Genomic DNA, 16,069 nt, shown 5'->3' on the forward strand with positions numbered 1-16,069 from the left:
CTCATTGAATTCCATTTTGAATGGGATATAACTTTGTTTTTACTAGTTTCCACATCATGTGAGCCACTGACTCCAAATCATATCAGATGTTATTGCCACCCTAGACAAATAGAACATACATCCTTCTATTGTATTTTAGTATGTTCTCTATTGTTCATGAATATTCATCTTAGAAGACATATCTTCCTCAATGGCTTAACTGTCATGTGACTTACTGACTCTGAATCAAATCAGATATTAATATTACACTGGATAAACAGGACACAACTCTCTTTTTGGGTTTCAGTGCCATTATTTATATGAATATTCATATTTTACCAAAAACTTCTCAGGTGACTCGCCCACTGACTTCAAACCATACAAGATTGTATTAATGTCCTACGTAAATAAAACACAGAACTCTTTTGTTGTATTTTATCAATCTTAATATTTTGGAAGTATATTAAAAAAGTTTTTAAAAAAAATTCAATTGCTTCTATGTCAGTTGAAAAGCGTGATTAACACAAGCAACAAACAACTTATCACTATTGAATGTCACTTCCTCATTTCCTTCTCTGTTTACTTTAATCAGTGACCCGGTTTAGAAAATGAATGGGCATATTTATGGTGTTGGATATGTAGAAATATTACTGAAAAGGTAGGAAATGCTTGGAAAGAGTAAAAGTCTTTCCCAAACCCACAATGACTCTGCTGCCATGGAAAACTCCACTGCTACACGGTGGAGTAATCCAACCAATTCACCGAAATCCTATTAGGAGACCTTCAAACGAGTTTCCAGGGAGATGGAGTGAAAGAAAACACATAAATATTTGCAGTATCGCACTTGAGAGGTTGAAGTGCGGTAGTCATGCTGGTAGGGCAGCCAGTGGGCTATGGCATGAGGTCTAAACCCATAGGTTAACATTACGATTGGAATAAAAGTGCAGCTTCAAAAACGTGGGCCAACCCCTGAAAGCCAAAGTGCTGACAGTAGTAAATGTTCTGTACAAGCTCAGTTCACCTCGGGAAGATGCAGAATAAAAGTTGTATTTTTTCTGTGGCGCAAGGTAATAAAACTCTTTTAAAGATGACATTGAGAAGTGGATCTGACCTCCCACTTCGTTGAAGGGAAGCCAGTTTGACTTCCTGACTGAGTTTACACATCCTGTAAATCCACATATTGACATTAACAGACGATGTCCCCATCCAACACAGTGTCACCAGTACATTACTCAGAAGTGGCACATCAACATCCGCAGGACTCCATGATGACTCTGTAATCATAAATATCCTGTATTCCACAACTTCTTTGAAATAGAATATTTTTTCTGAGTAATTTGTTTTGAATATTGCAGGATCCATTATTAGGAATGAGGAGTCATAGAAAAACTGACCGAAAAAGTGTGGTGTAGTCCTTATCTTATAACAGCACATGTGTAAAGCACTTGAAAGGGCCACAGTATATTCAACTTTAATACATATTAATCTCATGCCGCTCACAGAGCTGCCTGATGAGACGTTTAAAAGAGTTAAAGTTGATACAAGCAAAGAAAATGATGTTTTACTGAGCTGGAGCTCCACAGAGGAGATTTCACTTCATGGGAAAATGTGAGTGAGCTGTAAACTGGGGCATATTATGCACATCCAGGCAGGATATCCAGTGCCTTGTAAAATTCCAGGCAGTAATTCTTGTAAAGCTTGCATGTGTTTACTCAACAGCGTGCCTCAACATCGATGGCTCCCATTGGGCCACCAGCCCGGGCTGCAATTAGGAGCCAGAGCTTGGCAGTTATTAATGATGCCATTGAGAGAGGAAATGGCAGACAAGCTCCTCTGCTCGCAGATGCCACGGCCTCTTGTTTATTCATTATGTCAGAAGTTCTTAATCATGGTCCCGGAGACCCCAAGCTCTGCTGGATTCCAGTTTAGCCAATTAGGTAGGAGGCTATTTTTCACATGACATGAAAGATGAATGCAATTAAGTGCCTGGTAAGACCGAACAGTGGTTGTCAAATATGTGGGTCAGGACACCCAACAGGAACATTGTAAAGTCATTTAAGGGCTTTCACAATGATTTATGAAATAGGGAAACATGTAAGGTACTTTTGTTTAGCCCCCTCCCCCACTTATGGCCTCTAGGTCTGATAATTACTCAAATCAAACAAACAAAGGCAGGATAACAGTCTGGCTGACTTGTTACCACAAATATCCTCAGGAAAGCTATGTTTCAGTCAAAGAAGTGTCAGTGGGTGCACTGGGACGAAGAGAAGAAGAAAGTCTCCTAATGCCACGGACATGGGAACCTGGACGACATCAAGGGCCTTGGAGAACTTCTGTTAATCAGTCGTAAAAGGTTTCATGTGGAAGCAGTTCTTGTTACACAAAATCAGTTTCTCAGTTTCAGCTGTTTGTGTTTACATTGTCATTTTTAGAACACCTCCAATGTGACTTTAATAATCTTCAGTGACAAAATTACATGTTTGTTCTGTAACAGTTTGGAAAGAAGCAGATACAAAAAGACTTCAGGATGATTTCTGGAATATATATGAGAAACTGCTCAGTACATAAACAACAGTATACAAACATTCCTGGAACTGAAATTGGATTTTTACAACTCATCTTGAGAATTGCATAAACATCCCAGATGGCTTAAGAACTGAGGATCGGTATTAAATGAATACGTCAGAAGCAAAACTCTCTCCATGTTTTTAGAATCCTGCGTTATTAGATCTTGTATTAAAAATATCTTGCACAGATATTACATTAACAATTCCTCTGATAAACAGAAAAAAATAAACTACAGAGAAACGATCCAAAAAAAGGATAACAATTCTTTTGGGACGTGTAAATCAATGCACTCGCTTGAAGATGAGTGCTGACACAGTGTTTCCCCTTGCGCCTCCAAACTGGAAACTGGGTGTTGGCAACTCCTGTACAAACTCAAATCCTGAGAGGCAACACAGAGGAAAAAAGAAGTGCAGGTTAAGACATGTGCATTATGCAAACTACCAGTGCATCAACATACTTTTCTTAAACAGAGATTCCTAAAATCTCCTATTGCAGTCTTTAGCTACAAAGTGTTAAGGAGCAAAACTACGAGTGTGGAACTATCACTCCACCATCTGTGCTGCTTCCTGGGGCCTAGTAAAGACAGGCTGTCGGTGTGACAGATGAGAGCTCTCAGCCCTCTGGCCCCCTGCAGGCTTTGTGGAGCGACTACACCGAGATGGGTGACAGAAAATGGAAGCTCTCCGAGATTCTGACTTTACGAGGGTGTTGCTGCCTGCAGCTAAACAACGTGCCAGGTAACCGTCATGGTTGTGGATCCGTCTCCATGCTTCGAATTGAGGGTCAGACAACCAAAACACCCAGATATGCAAAGGCTTCACATGTCAAACACAAACTGCAGATCACATTGACACACACCTAAAGGATTGAAAAGTGTTTTAACCTACTTATAACACTGAAAACTTGCACCTGGGTTTAAAGAGTATGTAATTCAGATTAGGTTTATGATTAAATCTGAACTAAATATAGGTTTAGTACAGCCTGGACGACCACAGACTCCACCTGCACTTGGCATTTCTCTCACTCAGCCATACTCAATAACACTAATCAAGATAAATGATCAGATCAATAATGGTTATTGTAAGTTTCCCTTCACCTTCAGTGAATCTGTGTAGCAACTGCTCTTTGGTCCAGTTACAGGATGTGATGGTAAAGAATCCTTTGTCCTTCAGAGCGTCTTTCAAAGCCTGGACGTAGAGTTCCTTGCCCTCCTCTGTGTTGTGTGGGTTAAGACTTATCGCATCAAATGTTCCTTTGTCGATGCAGACGTCAAAGTCCTTAAGCTGGCCTTGATGGTTTAAGAAATCCATCTCCTAAAATAAAAGATAGAAGTTAAGGAAAAGTTAATCAGTAGACATACAGTGACTAATGTTTAGTTTGACCCGTTATCCGTAGGGCGAACCATGTGGTAACCTGGACAATAAAAAAATCTTTCAACATCAGCCAAGATTAAATTTGTTATACCTAACTGCTTGCCTTTAAAACGAAATTCCAGCTGTCGACATGACAGCAGTTAATTCTGCGAAAGTTTGCTGCTCTATCGCCAGTGAAAGGAGCCCTTTATCTGGACAGAGGGCAGAGCACCAGATCTCTGGGTTGAGCTCGAGAGCCACATAGTCACAAATCATGGGTCACAAAATTTACGGGGGAGGATTAACAGTGATTCACGGGAGACAGATATGTTGATATATTGATGCAGCTGACCCGAGTTCAATCTGAGTGTGACCCTAAAAACAGAAAAACTGGGAAGACGTGGAAGGAACGTATAAAAGGGAAAGTGTCACACAGAGTAGGGCGTGATGAATGGAAATAGAGACGGGGATTGGCGTAGGTTTGAGAGTGTGAGTGACCTTTGAGGTAAAGACCTGATGAGAAAACTTTTTAATAATGTGGCTGCGTGTGCACACATGCACACACTCATTTTGAAACACTGCAGTTGTGGAAAAAGATGCCAACGTTAAGTTTCTTTCTCCCTCACACACACACACACACTCATTGTGCTTCCCCTGTAACTAAGGTCAATATTGACTTCAATGGCAGGCTTGAGGCCAAAGCAAAACACACACACTGTCATCAATGTGTTACACATATAACATATATGCAACCGCAATATGCGATCCAGGAAGGAAAAATCACTTATCACAGCCCATATAGACCGGCCAGCATTTAAGTGTTTTTCTTGCATATATGAATGTTAATAGATGTGTTAAATCTTGCCACTTCATCTGGGGCTTTGGTTAATCAGGTTAATCTGAATGGTGGGCAGACTTCCAACACCTTCAGGACGGTTTCACTCTCCTGCATGGCAAACACAGAAGCGGTTCCTCTCACCTTCCAGGAACCAGAGTCGGTCAGAGCATGCTGAAAGCTGGATTGCATCACGGGCCCTCCAGAATGAAAGGTATTCATTTGATTTCTATGGGATATTAGTACATCCAGATGCACTCAAATATTATGTTGAAGCACTTACAAATAGTGGATTTTCTTTTTGCGAAAAAATTATAATTTTTCAGTTCAAAGTGAATCGGCCATCTTCTCAATCATCAGCATTCTGCTAGGCACTTTCACATGAAGACACACATTTCAATGCACACCATGTCATTGTTGTCATGTTTACTACAAAACCCACAAACCTTCAACTCCCGGTTTGAAGGTAGATGTGGTAAACTTTTATTTACAAACTTCACTTCTTACCTAATAAGCGAATGTGAACTTGCAGCCGATGTGGCCCCTAAATGGATTATTCTACTGTTGTGACAAGTGATCATACAGTTTTAATGACAAACACATCCGAACCCACCTTTAAGGTGACTTCTGTCAAGTCCTCCGCCTGCAGAACATTTCTGGCCAATTCCACTGAAGCTGGAGAATAATCTATACCCGACAGGTTCCTGTAGCCATGTTTGGCCTGGCAGTAAAAAAAAAAAACACAGCGAATGAAAAAAGCAGTTAATCAACAGTTGAAGAAATGTGTGAGGAAAGTCAAAGTGCTTTTAGAAGTAGGTCATCACAGTAGACCTTCAGCAGTGCAAGCATATTTCCACTTAACCCCTTGTTGTGTTTCCTCATGCAGATGGCATTTGGTTTTAAGATTTCTGCTTTTTCCTGAACACTATGGTGGTAACATTGTGTACCTCCATTATTCATTTCCCTGTTGTCCAGATGTTTCTATATTTTTGTGATTTGCTGTGATCGTGGTGAACTCATCATTTATAAACACAACATGTGAATCAGTAGTTTTCAGGTAGTTTCACACCAGTTCAACTAAAAAGGCTCCATTTCCGGTGCCAATGTCCAGAATGGCAGCGTTTTCTGGGATCTCAGCTCTCTCCATCCACCGCAGCACACGACTCATGCTTTCCTCACCGAACCTGACAACAAGACGGAAACACACAGACTTCAGTGACAGGATGGGATACAAAAAAAGAAGAAAAATAAGGAAACAAACAAGCAAATAAGAAAATGTGTTTCTTCAGCTTTCTCTTCCTGTTAAAAAGAGTCGAGCTCTTGGATCTCAGTGTCTTTCCAAGTTGACATCTTCGTCTTTGTATTTTATGTATTGCACACCACTTTCATCCTGAGATGTTTGTATTCTTTTAGATTTTAACAGCTTTGCCTCTGTTGCATGTTAGAAATGTCATGAGTGTTCCCACTTGCTCACTGTGAATCCTCCGGCTAATCTCCTGCTGTATTCTCACATGGGAATTTTTACAAGGGGGCTGACAGAATAAACTCTGGAGAATGTCCCCAGCAGCTGACTTGGACCTTTACGATCTCACGTGCATTCCCTCTGGATAACTTCAGGGGATTTTCCGGAGTTCATTGCATGTCTGCAAGCAGCTGCACAGTGCGTCTGTCCGATAGGCGATGAGGAGGTTGTGATCTGCACTTCAGGGCCACCGTAGTTCTCTGCATGCTTACCATATATCACCAACATCCCCGATGTCTTTGAACGTCTCCAGTTCTTTTTCGTATGTATCGTCCCAACTGCAGAAGAACCATATACAGTCTATGAGAAGAAGACAGGTCACTGACAGCTCATGCACATGTGACACATTGCTTTACACCGGACTCATGACATGTCGTGCTGCAACAAATATACATATATACACACATGCACGCACACATGCACGAACACATCCGCTTTGTCAAGTCTGTGCATTTATTCCAAATAAACTTCAAGCGATGGTTGAGGAAAACAGTTGAAGCTACATGAGTTAGCTTTGTTGTTGTTGTCTCTCGTAGCAGTGGAGCTCTGACAGCAATAACCAAAACACCGGAAGCTAACATTAGCAGCGGATCTCAGTCACGGCACTTACTGTTCCTTCGTCCCCAGCTTTGACGGCCCAAAGTCGTTATCCGAGCATTTGTTTCCCGGGTCTGTGGCGTCTCCACAACCACGCGTGTCCTCCATGCTGGTGAAAACCCTTCGCCTACACTTCCCGTGAGACCTTGCAGTTCCGGAGCGTGCCTGCATCCGCGGGGGGGCATCGGGATGGACAGGGATGTTTCCAACATGGCGGCATCCATTTCAGGTTATACTTTTAGTTCTGTGTGTTATCACAGCGCCAACAGCAAATCCGATCATGTGAGTATCTGCATCCATGTTGACGAGCTAACACGGCAGCAGCTGCTAAAGGGGGCGCGGGGCTCGGGGACGTTTGAGACCGTCCACCGGCGCCATTAGTTTGTGTTGTTTTCCAGTGTCATCATCCTGTTGCTGGCTAGCTAGCATCGGTCCCGTCTATTCACCGGCGGGTTGAGGGTTTAATCACAGTGTGTCGCTTCGGCAACACGGAGGCAGGGCTGGTCATTTTAACATGACAACGTCAGACAGACGTTAATTATAAACTCGTAGCATTAGCAACAAATAGCTGTGAACGCGAAGAGCTGCTGTCGTAACACAGGAACGCTGCATGGAAAGTTTGTGTTCCAGGAAGTACTCAGTTAGCTACCTAGCATGCTAGCTAAGTCACCAAGTCAAGTGACTTCCGTGTGTAGGTGCTGCCAACATCTTTGCCCCCCCCCCCCCTGACATCTGATATCAGGCCGGTGTCTCAACAAGTGCAAGAAGGCAACACAGCACATTTTCAAACAAGGAGTCAGAAAGCACTTTAGTTTTCCTTGTGTCAGCTGACCTAAGACGGCTAACGTCAGTAGCATGCACGTCAACACAGTTCAGCAAAGTGACGTGCTGTACGTGTGTGTTATCACTGTATTTGAATTGTGGTGTTGCTCTGGTTTTCTAGCTGCAGAGGGATCGTGCAGGAGAATCACGTTGCGATAAAGGGAAATAACTATGCTAACGTTAGCACTGTTTACATCTGTGGGGAGTTGCTGCTTTCGAGTTTACCGGCATTCCTGACATAAGCCGGTGACTGTTGAGCAAGGCAGCACTGTGTCAAGCAACCACTGTCAGCTGTCAGGGTTACATAATACCCGGAACCAAAACTGATATGTTGTTTTGTAATGTTATATGAAGGAATGTGTTGATTCAGTTTCTGATACTTATATGAAGCATTCATCTGCCTTTATTCTGAATTTTAATTGGCTGATCATTTATTGTTTTTATTCTATAAAATCCGGGCACAAAATCGGGCAAAATATATTCACACTAAATACTATTTATACTTTGTATACCAATACATTAAGGTAGGTCTTAATCATGTTAATGTACATCCTTTTTGCTTGAACCAAGTCATTGATTATCGAAATTGGTGTTAATTAATCTTCTGTTAATTAACTAATTGTTTAATGCACTTATTGTTTCACGTGCACAATAATGTCCTAACCACTTTTTAAAATGTATTTGCATAGGAGGGCTTCCTATTAGGAGATGTTAGGCAAGAAGAGACTGTCAGCATCAGTGACACACAGATCAGCACTGCAGAGCTGATCCAGGTAGTAGGTAAGGCCTGAGAAATTTAAAACATAAACCCTGTGGCATCCAAAACATGAAGTAGCAACTGGTTCATGTTTTGAATGACAAGTTATGTGTATGTGCATGGAAAAAGCTGGTAACCTTTGAAACCTTTTGCACCATTTTACATTTTTTTCATTTTACAACAACATGTAATACTAGGTCTGTTAAAGCTCCTGTACACTCATGGTCCACCCACAAAGTGTTCTCACTTATTTTGCTTAACAGCTCTTCCTGAGACTGTGTAGGCGTGTGCAGTACAGACTGAAATTCCCTCCTCTGTAATTCAGAGATGGCTTTTATCATTTTCAGAAGTGCATACCTTTTGCTGACATCTGGTATTTCCCCTCATAGCAGTACCCAAGCTCTCTCTTAACTGTCAGTAAAGCCATAGACCAATTGGGACATAAAAAGAAAGGGGGGGAAATAAACAGTATGGTGTGTGGTTTGTCTTCTATATTAACTAAAACTAAAAGCTTGTGCAACATGATCAGCAACAGAAGGCTAACAGTATGTTTTTAGCCATATATTGTAATTTGCAGGTGTGATAACAAAGATCTTCATGCAAATGGCAACAAGTTGCAGGCCTGTGTTGTGAATTTTGGTTGTTGGGATACACTTTGAAATACATTTTGATTATGCCATTAAATATGTTCAGTTATAATTCAATATAATAATGAAAACCTTTGTCAATATTTGTTCCCAACAGAAATCCAAAACCATTATCCTTGTGCACAATTGTTTAGGTAAGATGAGCTTTTTCTTCTGAAACCGGTTTTATTATTGTCAGTCATCATCAATGCATATTGTTTATACCATTCTTAAACAAATAATGGTTTAGGGAAACAGAAATGCGTGTCCAACAAAATGTCCCATTATAGTTTAATTTGAGAAACTCCCTGACATAAAAAGAGTAAATAAGTTAAAGTGGCACTTTTTAAGAATTATTATTCTCTTTGTGCATTTATATTACACAGTAAAAAGTGCCTGTGTGCAGAGAAGCAAATTACATGGAAACCTCAGTTACATTTATCAAATTGAGCACAGACTGAATTAAGTAAACATTGGACAGTAGATGGCTCCACTTGACAAGACTGAGTAGAGTCTCACATGATGAGTATGAGTTGATACTCATGATGATTCAGTTGGAAATGACAGGTGTGTGTTTTTTCTTTTCACCAGCTTTTATGACAACGCAGGCAAAATCTGTGAAGAAAATCTCAACCACATCCTTAAAGATAGGCGGAAAGTGAGTTCATGTTTTTGATTAATGTCACTCCAACATACATTGCTATTAATGGCCTGTGAAATTTTTTTATGTCATCTTGTTGATTTTACACCAATGCTGCCCTAAAATTAAATCCTCGTAAATCAGACATTAATTATATAATTTTTTTATTCTTTTTAATTTCAATTTTTTTTTGACTTATTGAAAATTGAGTGATTTTACACTAAAATTGTGTTTGTTGCTTTTCAAAATATCAATTCATTTGTGAAAATTTACAGATTTTTAACACCATTGCATTGAAATGTATGTGTTACATTTCCATACTGTAGCATCGATTGGTAGCTCAACAGGTTTCATAATGTTGTGGACAGTTTTGGTGTTTTGGTGGCCACAACACTTGTTATTAGTACATTATTGTTCTTAGTTTCTCCTAACTCAGTTGAACTAGCCAAACTTTATTGGATAAACCACATTGTAAAAGATTCGTTTCGCTGCTCATGTAGAATGTCATTGGCTGGTACCGGTTCCGGAGGAACTCACAACAACAGATGACTTTCAGGGAACAGATCATCCACAAACAGCTGACTCAGCTGCTCGGTGTGCCCGACCTCGTCTTCCTTCTTTTCAGCTTCATCTCCACTGCCAACAGCTCCACGCATGCACTGGAGTATGTGCTCTTTAGACCTAGCCGCAGGTGAGAATGATAGAGAATTCACACAACTCTCCAGATATTGATTTACACAGAAACACCAACATTTATTTTCTATATCTAAGTTCCTTGTGCGCAGAAATACTTCAGATGATAGGTATCCTGTGCAAAATTAAATAGATCAGGGGGAATTCATTATGTGACGCAGTGTCTTTCTCAATGTCTTTTAAATAGTCTTTGTTTCTGTCTTCAGTTACATTCATTTAGTCTGTGGTCTCACGTTTACTTGCATGAATTACGTGCAGTCTTTTCAGCTTCATAAATCATCAAGAAAAGAAGTGCTTCATAAATTCAATCAATGAAAGCAGTAGCTATATGTAGTAATATAGTAGTTGTGCTAACTGGTTATTTCCCTTTAGCAGGTACAACCAGAGGATCACCCTCACAATCCCAAACCTTGGCAACACAAGCCAGCAGGAATACAAAGTCTCCTCTGTTCCCAACACCTCAATAAACTATGCCAAGGTCATCAAAGAGCATGGGTAAGGTCTGGACTCCCTCCTTTGTGTGGGTGTGGGTGAGAGTCTACCGCTGTTTTTGGCTCAGGGAGGGTTTAGACAGTCACATGTCCCCTCATTTGTTTGGATTTGCGGCAGCCACCTGTTTTCATGTGACGGCATACTACAGCTTCACCTTGAGGACATGACACATTCAATTCCCTCTCACTGCCCATGCTGGTTCCTCTGCTAATCGGTTGATTCCCTGCCACAAACACTTTACTGTTTGATGGGGCGCACTGTTGGCAGAGATTTAACCTTGGTCTCTCTGGGGGTGTGTAGTTCCAGCACTTTCCTGTTCCTCACTTTCTGACCTTCAGTGCAGTTTAAAAACTTGGTTTTAAGTTCCAGGTTTTTATAAGGTTTAGACTAGGGATAAGGGTTTGCTCATGATGGTTAAGTTAAGTGGAAGGGTTGGGTTAGGGTTAGGGCTAGGGAATGTCAAAGCGTTTCCTCACAAAGATAGTTCAAATACAAGTATGTGCATGTGTGTGTTTCTGTGCCTTGCATCTAGACAGACCCAGTGTTTCTGTCATTGATAATTAGAATATAATGCATCATTATCATTTAGACTAAAGCTCTGTCTAACCTCTGAAACTCTATTTTCACCTCAGCTCATTCAGCAGATATTTTTAATCCAGTGACATCCAGGGGATGTTGTTTTTTTGACGAACATATTTGGTGAGCTTGTACTGGGTGATATCATGTATTAATGATTCACTGTGTGAATGTGTTGTGAAATATTTCCCCAGGGCTGAATTCTTTGACAAAGATGGTGTGATGAAGGATATACGAACAATATTTCAAGTCTACAGTGCACTACAAGATAAACTGCAGGTGATTGAAATGACATGAAAAAGTTTGATCACAAGATGACTGAAAAAACTCTTTCTCTAGTATGTGACTTTTTCACATTTGTGTCTTCTTTTTAGGCTGTGTGTGGGGAAGTAGAACAAAGTGAACGTGTGAAGGAGAAAATTCAAGAGGATGTAAATAAACTCAAAGAACAAATTGCTCTCAGGAAGCGCAAGACGGCAGAAGAGGAGAGAAGTACGTACCTGTTTTGGATTATATGAACCGGAAATATGGCATTGTTCCTGAAATTTGTGTGTATGCTGATTTTGTAATTTGAAATACAAATTCACTCAAGCTCAATAGCAAACAAGAAATATTAAGCAGCATATATATATTAGTTATTTTGAGTTACTCCATTTCCTAGAGGCCCTTTTTAAATATTTGATGAACAACCAGCTTTAACCTAGCACAACAGTTTTTTTTACCAGTTACATCTGTGTGTTTCTACAGAGCTCCAGGAAGCCCAAAATGCAGATTCCCATTCCACTCCAGAGGAGAACACAGAACCTTCTGAAGCTTCCCTTCTGTCTAGAATGACCTTCCACACACCCTCTGCCCCAGAGCGGCCCAGAACCTCACCTAACCCACCATCATATGCTGACCTCCTGATCCAGGATGACTCTCTGCCCTCCTCCTCTTCCCCTCCTACCAATGCTGCTCTACTACCCCGGCCCCAAGCTGTGGGCTCCCCAGGACACCCTACCCCTGGTGCACTGGGGATGGGCCTGGGCCTCGGGCTGGGCCTGGGTCTTGGTGCCAGCTCCAACCCTGTCACCACTCCCAGCACCCCATACCTTGGCAATGGTGACGGATCAAGCTCTGACTCATTGGACAGACAAGCTGCAGGGCAGGAAGATGACGACGATGACGATGAAGAAGATGAAGACAGTAGTGAATATGAGAACTTAGTGAGTGAATCAGCTCACCTGCCAATGGTCGCTGCCAGCGTTTTAGCTCAAGGCCGACCAGCTGCCCTCAGTCCTGATGGGGACGCTCATGGCTCACAGACCACATAGAAACATGCCACAGGGCGTGTGAGGGACATACATAAGTGACGCACCTTGAGAGGTGGGCAACTCAAGCAATCAAAGATAGACAAATATAGACAAAAGAAGTGCCAGTCCCGAAAGTGAAAGGCATGCGCAGGTGGTGTCACTGTGTGTATTTCTTCTTGTCTTAGTCTGATCTCCATTTTATGTGGAAAACCTTGCCAGGCTTTGCAGGCTCACCAGTTGTGTCTCACTGGGGGGATGGGGGAGTCATCTGTTTTAATTTGTTATTTTTTTAATTTGATCTGGGTCCTTGTTTCAGTGTGTCTGGTTTCATGGCTAGAAGTAGATATTACAACACAATGGTTGGCAATCCAGCTCCCTAAAAAACAGATCCTTCTCCTCTTTGTTTCTTCTTTTTGTTTCACATTTGCATCACCAACTCTTGAGCACCCTCTCTTGCATTACCTCTTGCACTTTTTTGCCATCTTTTAAAAAACCCATCCAAGAAAAGCAATGGAAGAATATTCTGCGGCCTTCGAGTGATTTTTTTTTTTTTCATGAAGTAGGCAAATGGTTGTTTACTTTTTATTTTTAAATTTGAACAAAGAAATATATGTGTAACTTGTTTGATTTTGGACGTAATATTTTGTTTGTTATTTCTGTCTTTAATCATACCTTTTGCCTATTTAAATAGATTTCAAACAAAATTTACTTGCCACTTCTATTATGGGTGCTCTATATATACATATATATAAATATATTTTGTCACATTAGCAGTTAATATAATTTGATTGACAAAAATGTCAATGTCTATTTCTTCTTGGATAACACTGAAATTGAATGCGCTTTGCTGCACTTAACAAAATTTAAGATTTCTTTATTAATGTGCTATACCAATGCTGTCATGTTGTGCCACTTGAGTTAGTCCTCCTCCTTGACCACCCTGAGCCAAAATCAGCTCAGCTTTTGTGCGTTGTACAGGGTTCACAGGGCAAACAAGATGTACTATAGCTTTATTAACCAGACCCTTAAGGTTCCCTTCTTCTGCTGCTGCAACACTGAGAACTACCACTTATAAAACTGCATCTGTCTGTTGTTCTTATAAAAACCTGGCTGCTACTTTCACTTCACAGTGCTGGTTGTTTCTAATACTACTGAGCGTGATCATATAACCACTTCAAGCACACTTCTCACTGTCTTGTTCTCTATTAAAGTCCAAACGGAAGGCTGATACCCCCCTGTAGTGTGTGGACTGTAACCTTAGGAACAGAGAGGATGCAATCACCTTCCTGTCTCGGCATAGTTGTCAGCAGACCTCACGTGTTTGGACCCGGTTGGGTCACTGTTCTGTGTGTGGACCTGGATAATGTGACTATTATGACCTTGCTTCTGTATACAGTGCCTTCCACTCAGGGCAATTTCTATCTGCACACAGATCACACGTACAGATCTCTCTTGAGGGGTAAAATAATAACAAACTGTGTTGTGTTTGCAATAATTGACTTCCACTCCTCCCTTCTGTTCCTGTCGACCATGTTGTGTTTTTGTGTTCTGCTTTCAGAACCCGTTCTCCCTTTGTAATGTTATTGACAGCCTCAAATTGGACCTACATTGAAAGAGGGCAGCTGTGACTTTGCTCGCTTTAGTATTTGTAACTTGAATTAGAACTGTAAAGTCATGTGGGAATTTGTTTAGTGAGCGAACACCCGGCAAGGCAAAGTTTTTATAATGAGCATAACAGACTTTATTTAATTTTTTATTACCTGAGCCATTTGAGGACAGCTGAGGTGTGGGTTGACACCTTCCTTGCACAGCCTGCTCAGTTCTAAACACTTGTTATTTTCAGCATGGAAAGATGTTTGTACTGCACATGGAGGGTGTCTGACATTGTGATCAGCAGGTTGCACTCGCTTTAGAAATTTAGACATTCTGCGGTGGGAGAAGCTTTGCCTTGTGAACAAGCACCGCTTTATTTACATTGCCTGTTTGTATGTAATGTCTTTTTTTTCGCCTTAGGGTCATTTAATTTGCCCTGATGTGTAATGCCGATGCATCACTGATTGGGAACTGGCACTCCAAATGTTACTTAATAATCACCCAGGGTAACACAATCACACAATGTTAAAAGAGATGACAAAATCCATTTCTGGGACTTTTAGTTTCCTTCGAAAACTGGAATAAAATAAGGAAATGAATAATGAATGTATAGTAGACAAGGGAGGGGGTAGCATTTAAACAGCACTTGATATACAAACTAGTCTCATTCGATTGTTGTGGTATAGAGCAGCAGTTCTCCGTGTCGGTCCTCACTCTTAATCCTGCTTCTCAGGCTCTAGATGATTGCATTGTATGTCTTACTCTCTGGCATCCTCAGGTGTAACCCTGACTCGAGGGCCGGAATTGAAAACCCTGCAGGGCTCTGGTGCTTGAGGACCGCTGGTATGAGAGGACTGTCATTGTTAGAATCCTATCAAGTTCCAACAGTCATACAAATATACACTCATGTACTCTTACTGTATGGGGAGGTGGGGGTGACCCTTCCTCTTCCTTTACGTACCCTTGTGTGGACTATTGCAACATCAACACCTCCCTGAAGCACAAAGGCCGGAGCACAGCTTAGATCTTCTCAGCTGTTCTCTGGATTTGTGTACTTGACGAAAGTAGACACAGGACTTGGTTGGACGAGCACAGAGAATATGGTTTCTGAAACTGGGGGATAATAAATGAGACATGCGTTGCATATGTGACAAGATGTGCCTTGGTTTTCTTATTGTCATACATTGGAAAACGTGCAAGATATTTTTTTGCATGCACTAAAATATATATATTTGTATACATTCATACTGCTAAAATGTAATTTGCAAGATAATTGTGTAAGATTCTAGCTTCTTTCTTACTTGTGCAGAACTCAGTTACTTTGTAGGCATCGCTCTATGCGCCAAACATACTGGTGCTTGTGTCGGTGACATCACATAAGAGTGGGACGTCCTTCCCAGTAAACAAGAGTTGCACGGATGCATAACATGTCGCCTGTGAACCAATGATTTAGTAAAGCTTTAATTTGGTGCAGATTAAAAGTTGGTGATGGGTTTCTGTAGATGCTCATCAATAACAATCGCTCCAGCTGTCATGCATTACTGCAGACTGCTTGCTGCAGTATTTTTTTTTTACGATGACATCATCCCCTCAGCACCCTTTGAGTGAGGGGACACCACGTGGTTACTGGTGGAAGATGCAACTAATAACGATGCTCGAGTGAAACATATTTTTCTAATTCTAAATAGCTGATCCTGTCGAGACTTTTAAAAAAAGAGGGGAAAA

The 16,069-nt window shown here is 41.1% G+C and overlaps 2 protein-coding genes across 4 annotated transcripts; one reads left to right on the forward strand and one right to left on the reverse strand.

Annotated features, from left to right (window-relative positions):
• Positions 1-1,434: 1,434 nt before the first annotated feature.
• Positions 1,435-7,092, reverse strand: eef1akmt2 (EEF1A lysine methyltransferase 2). 2 transcript variants are annotated; one of them, XM_062400781.1, is made up of 6 exons: positions 6,867-7,092; positions 6,469-6,556; positions 5,804-5,918; positions 5,348-5,455; positions 3,644-3,860; positions 1,435-2,926 (listed from the first exon to the last, which is right to left on the reverse strand). In XM_062400781.1, the coding sequence occupies exons 1-6, from the start codon at positions 7,075-7,077 to the stop codon at positions 2,829-2,831; spliced, it is 837 nt and encodes a 278-aa protein (XP_062256765.1). In that variant the 5' UTR covers positions 7,078-7,092; the 3' UTR covers positions 1,435-2,828. The 2 variants fall into 2 exon arrangements, with proteins under 2 accessions (XP_062256765.1, XP_062256766.1); XM_062400782.1 differs by having other exon boundaries at positions 6,469-6,534; positions 6,867-7,003.
• On the forward strand, positions 7,011-15,825 carry abraxas2 (abraxas 2, BRISC complex subunit). 2 transcript variants are annotated; one of them, XM_062400778.1, is made up of 9 exons: positions 7,011-7,135; positions 8,365-8,455; positions 9,177-9,213; positions 9,650-9,716; positions 10,199-10,389; positions 10,764-10,886; positions 11,654-11,738; positions 11,834-11,951; positions 12,207-15,825. In XM_062400778.1, the coding sequence occupies exons 1-9, from the start codon at positions 7,043-7,045 to the stop codon at positions 12,770-12,772; spliced, it is 1,371 nt and encodes a 456-aa protein (XP_062256762.1). In that variant the 5' UTR covers positions 7,011-7,042; the 3' UTR covers positions 12,773-15,825. The 2 variants fall into 2 exon arrangements, with proteins under 2 accessions (XP_062256762.1, XP_062256764.1); XM_062400780.1 differs by having other exon boundaries at positions 10,767-10,886.
• Positions 15,826-16,069: the final 244 nt, after the last annotated feature.

This window comes from Platichthys flesus, chromosome 12 (genome assembly GCF_949316205.1).
Source record: "Platichthys flesus chromosome 12, fPlaFle2.1, whole genome shotgun sequence".
Taxonomy (NCBI): Eukaryota; Metazoa; Chordata; class Actinopteri; order Pleuronectiformes; family Pleuronectidae; genus Platichthys; species Platichthys flesus.

Coding starts and splice junctions, on each gene's coding strand:
- abraxas2 (XM_062400778.1), top strand. CDS start 7,043: ATGGACAGGGATGTTTCCAACATGGCGGCATCCATTTCAGGTTATACT. Junction 7,136..8,364: donor CCAACAGCAAATCCGATCAT/GTGAGTATCTGC, acceptor GTATTTGCATAG/GAGGGCTTCCTATTAGGAGA. Junction 10,887..11,653: donor AAGGTCATCAAAGAGCATGG/GTAAGGTCTGGA, acceptor ATATTTCCCCAG/GGCTGAATTCTTTGACAAAG.
- eef1akmt2 (XM_062400781.1), bottom strand. CDS start 7,077: ATGGATGCCGCCATGTTGGAAACATCCCTGTCCATCCCGATGCCCCCC. Junction 6,557..6,866: donor AAGCTGGGGACGAAGGAACA/GTAAGTGCCGTG, acceptor TTCTTCTCATAG/ACTGTATATGGTTCTTCTGC. Junction 5,456..5,803: donor GAGCCTTTTTAGTTGAACTG/GTGTGAAACTAC, acceptor TTTTACTGCCAG/GCCAAACATGGCTACAGGAA.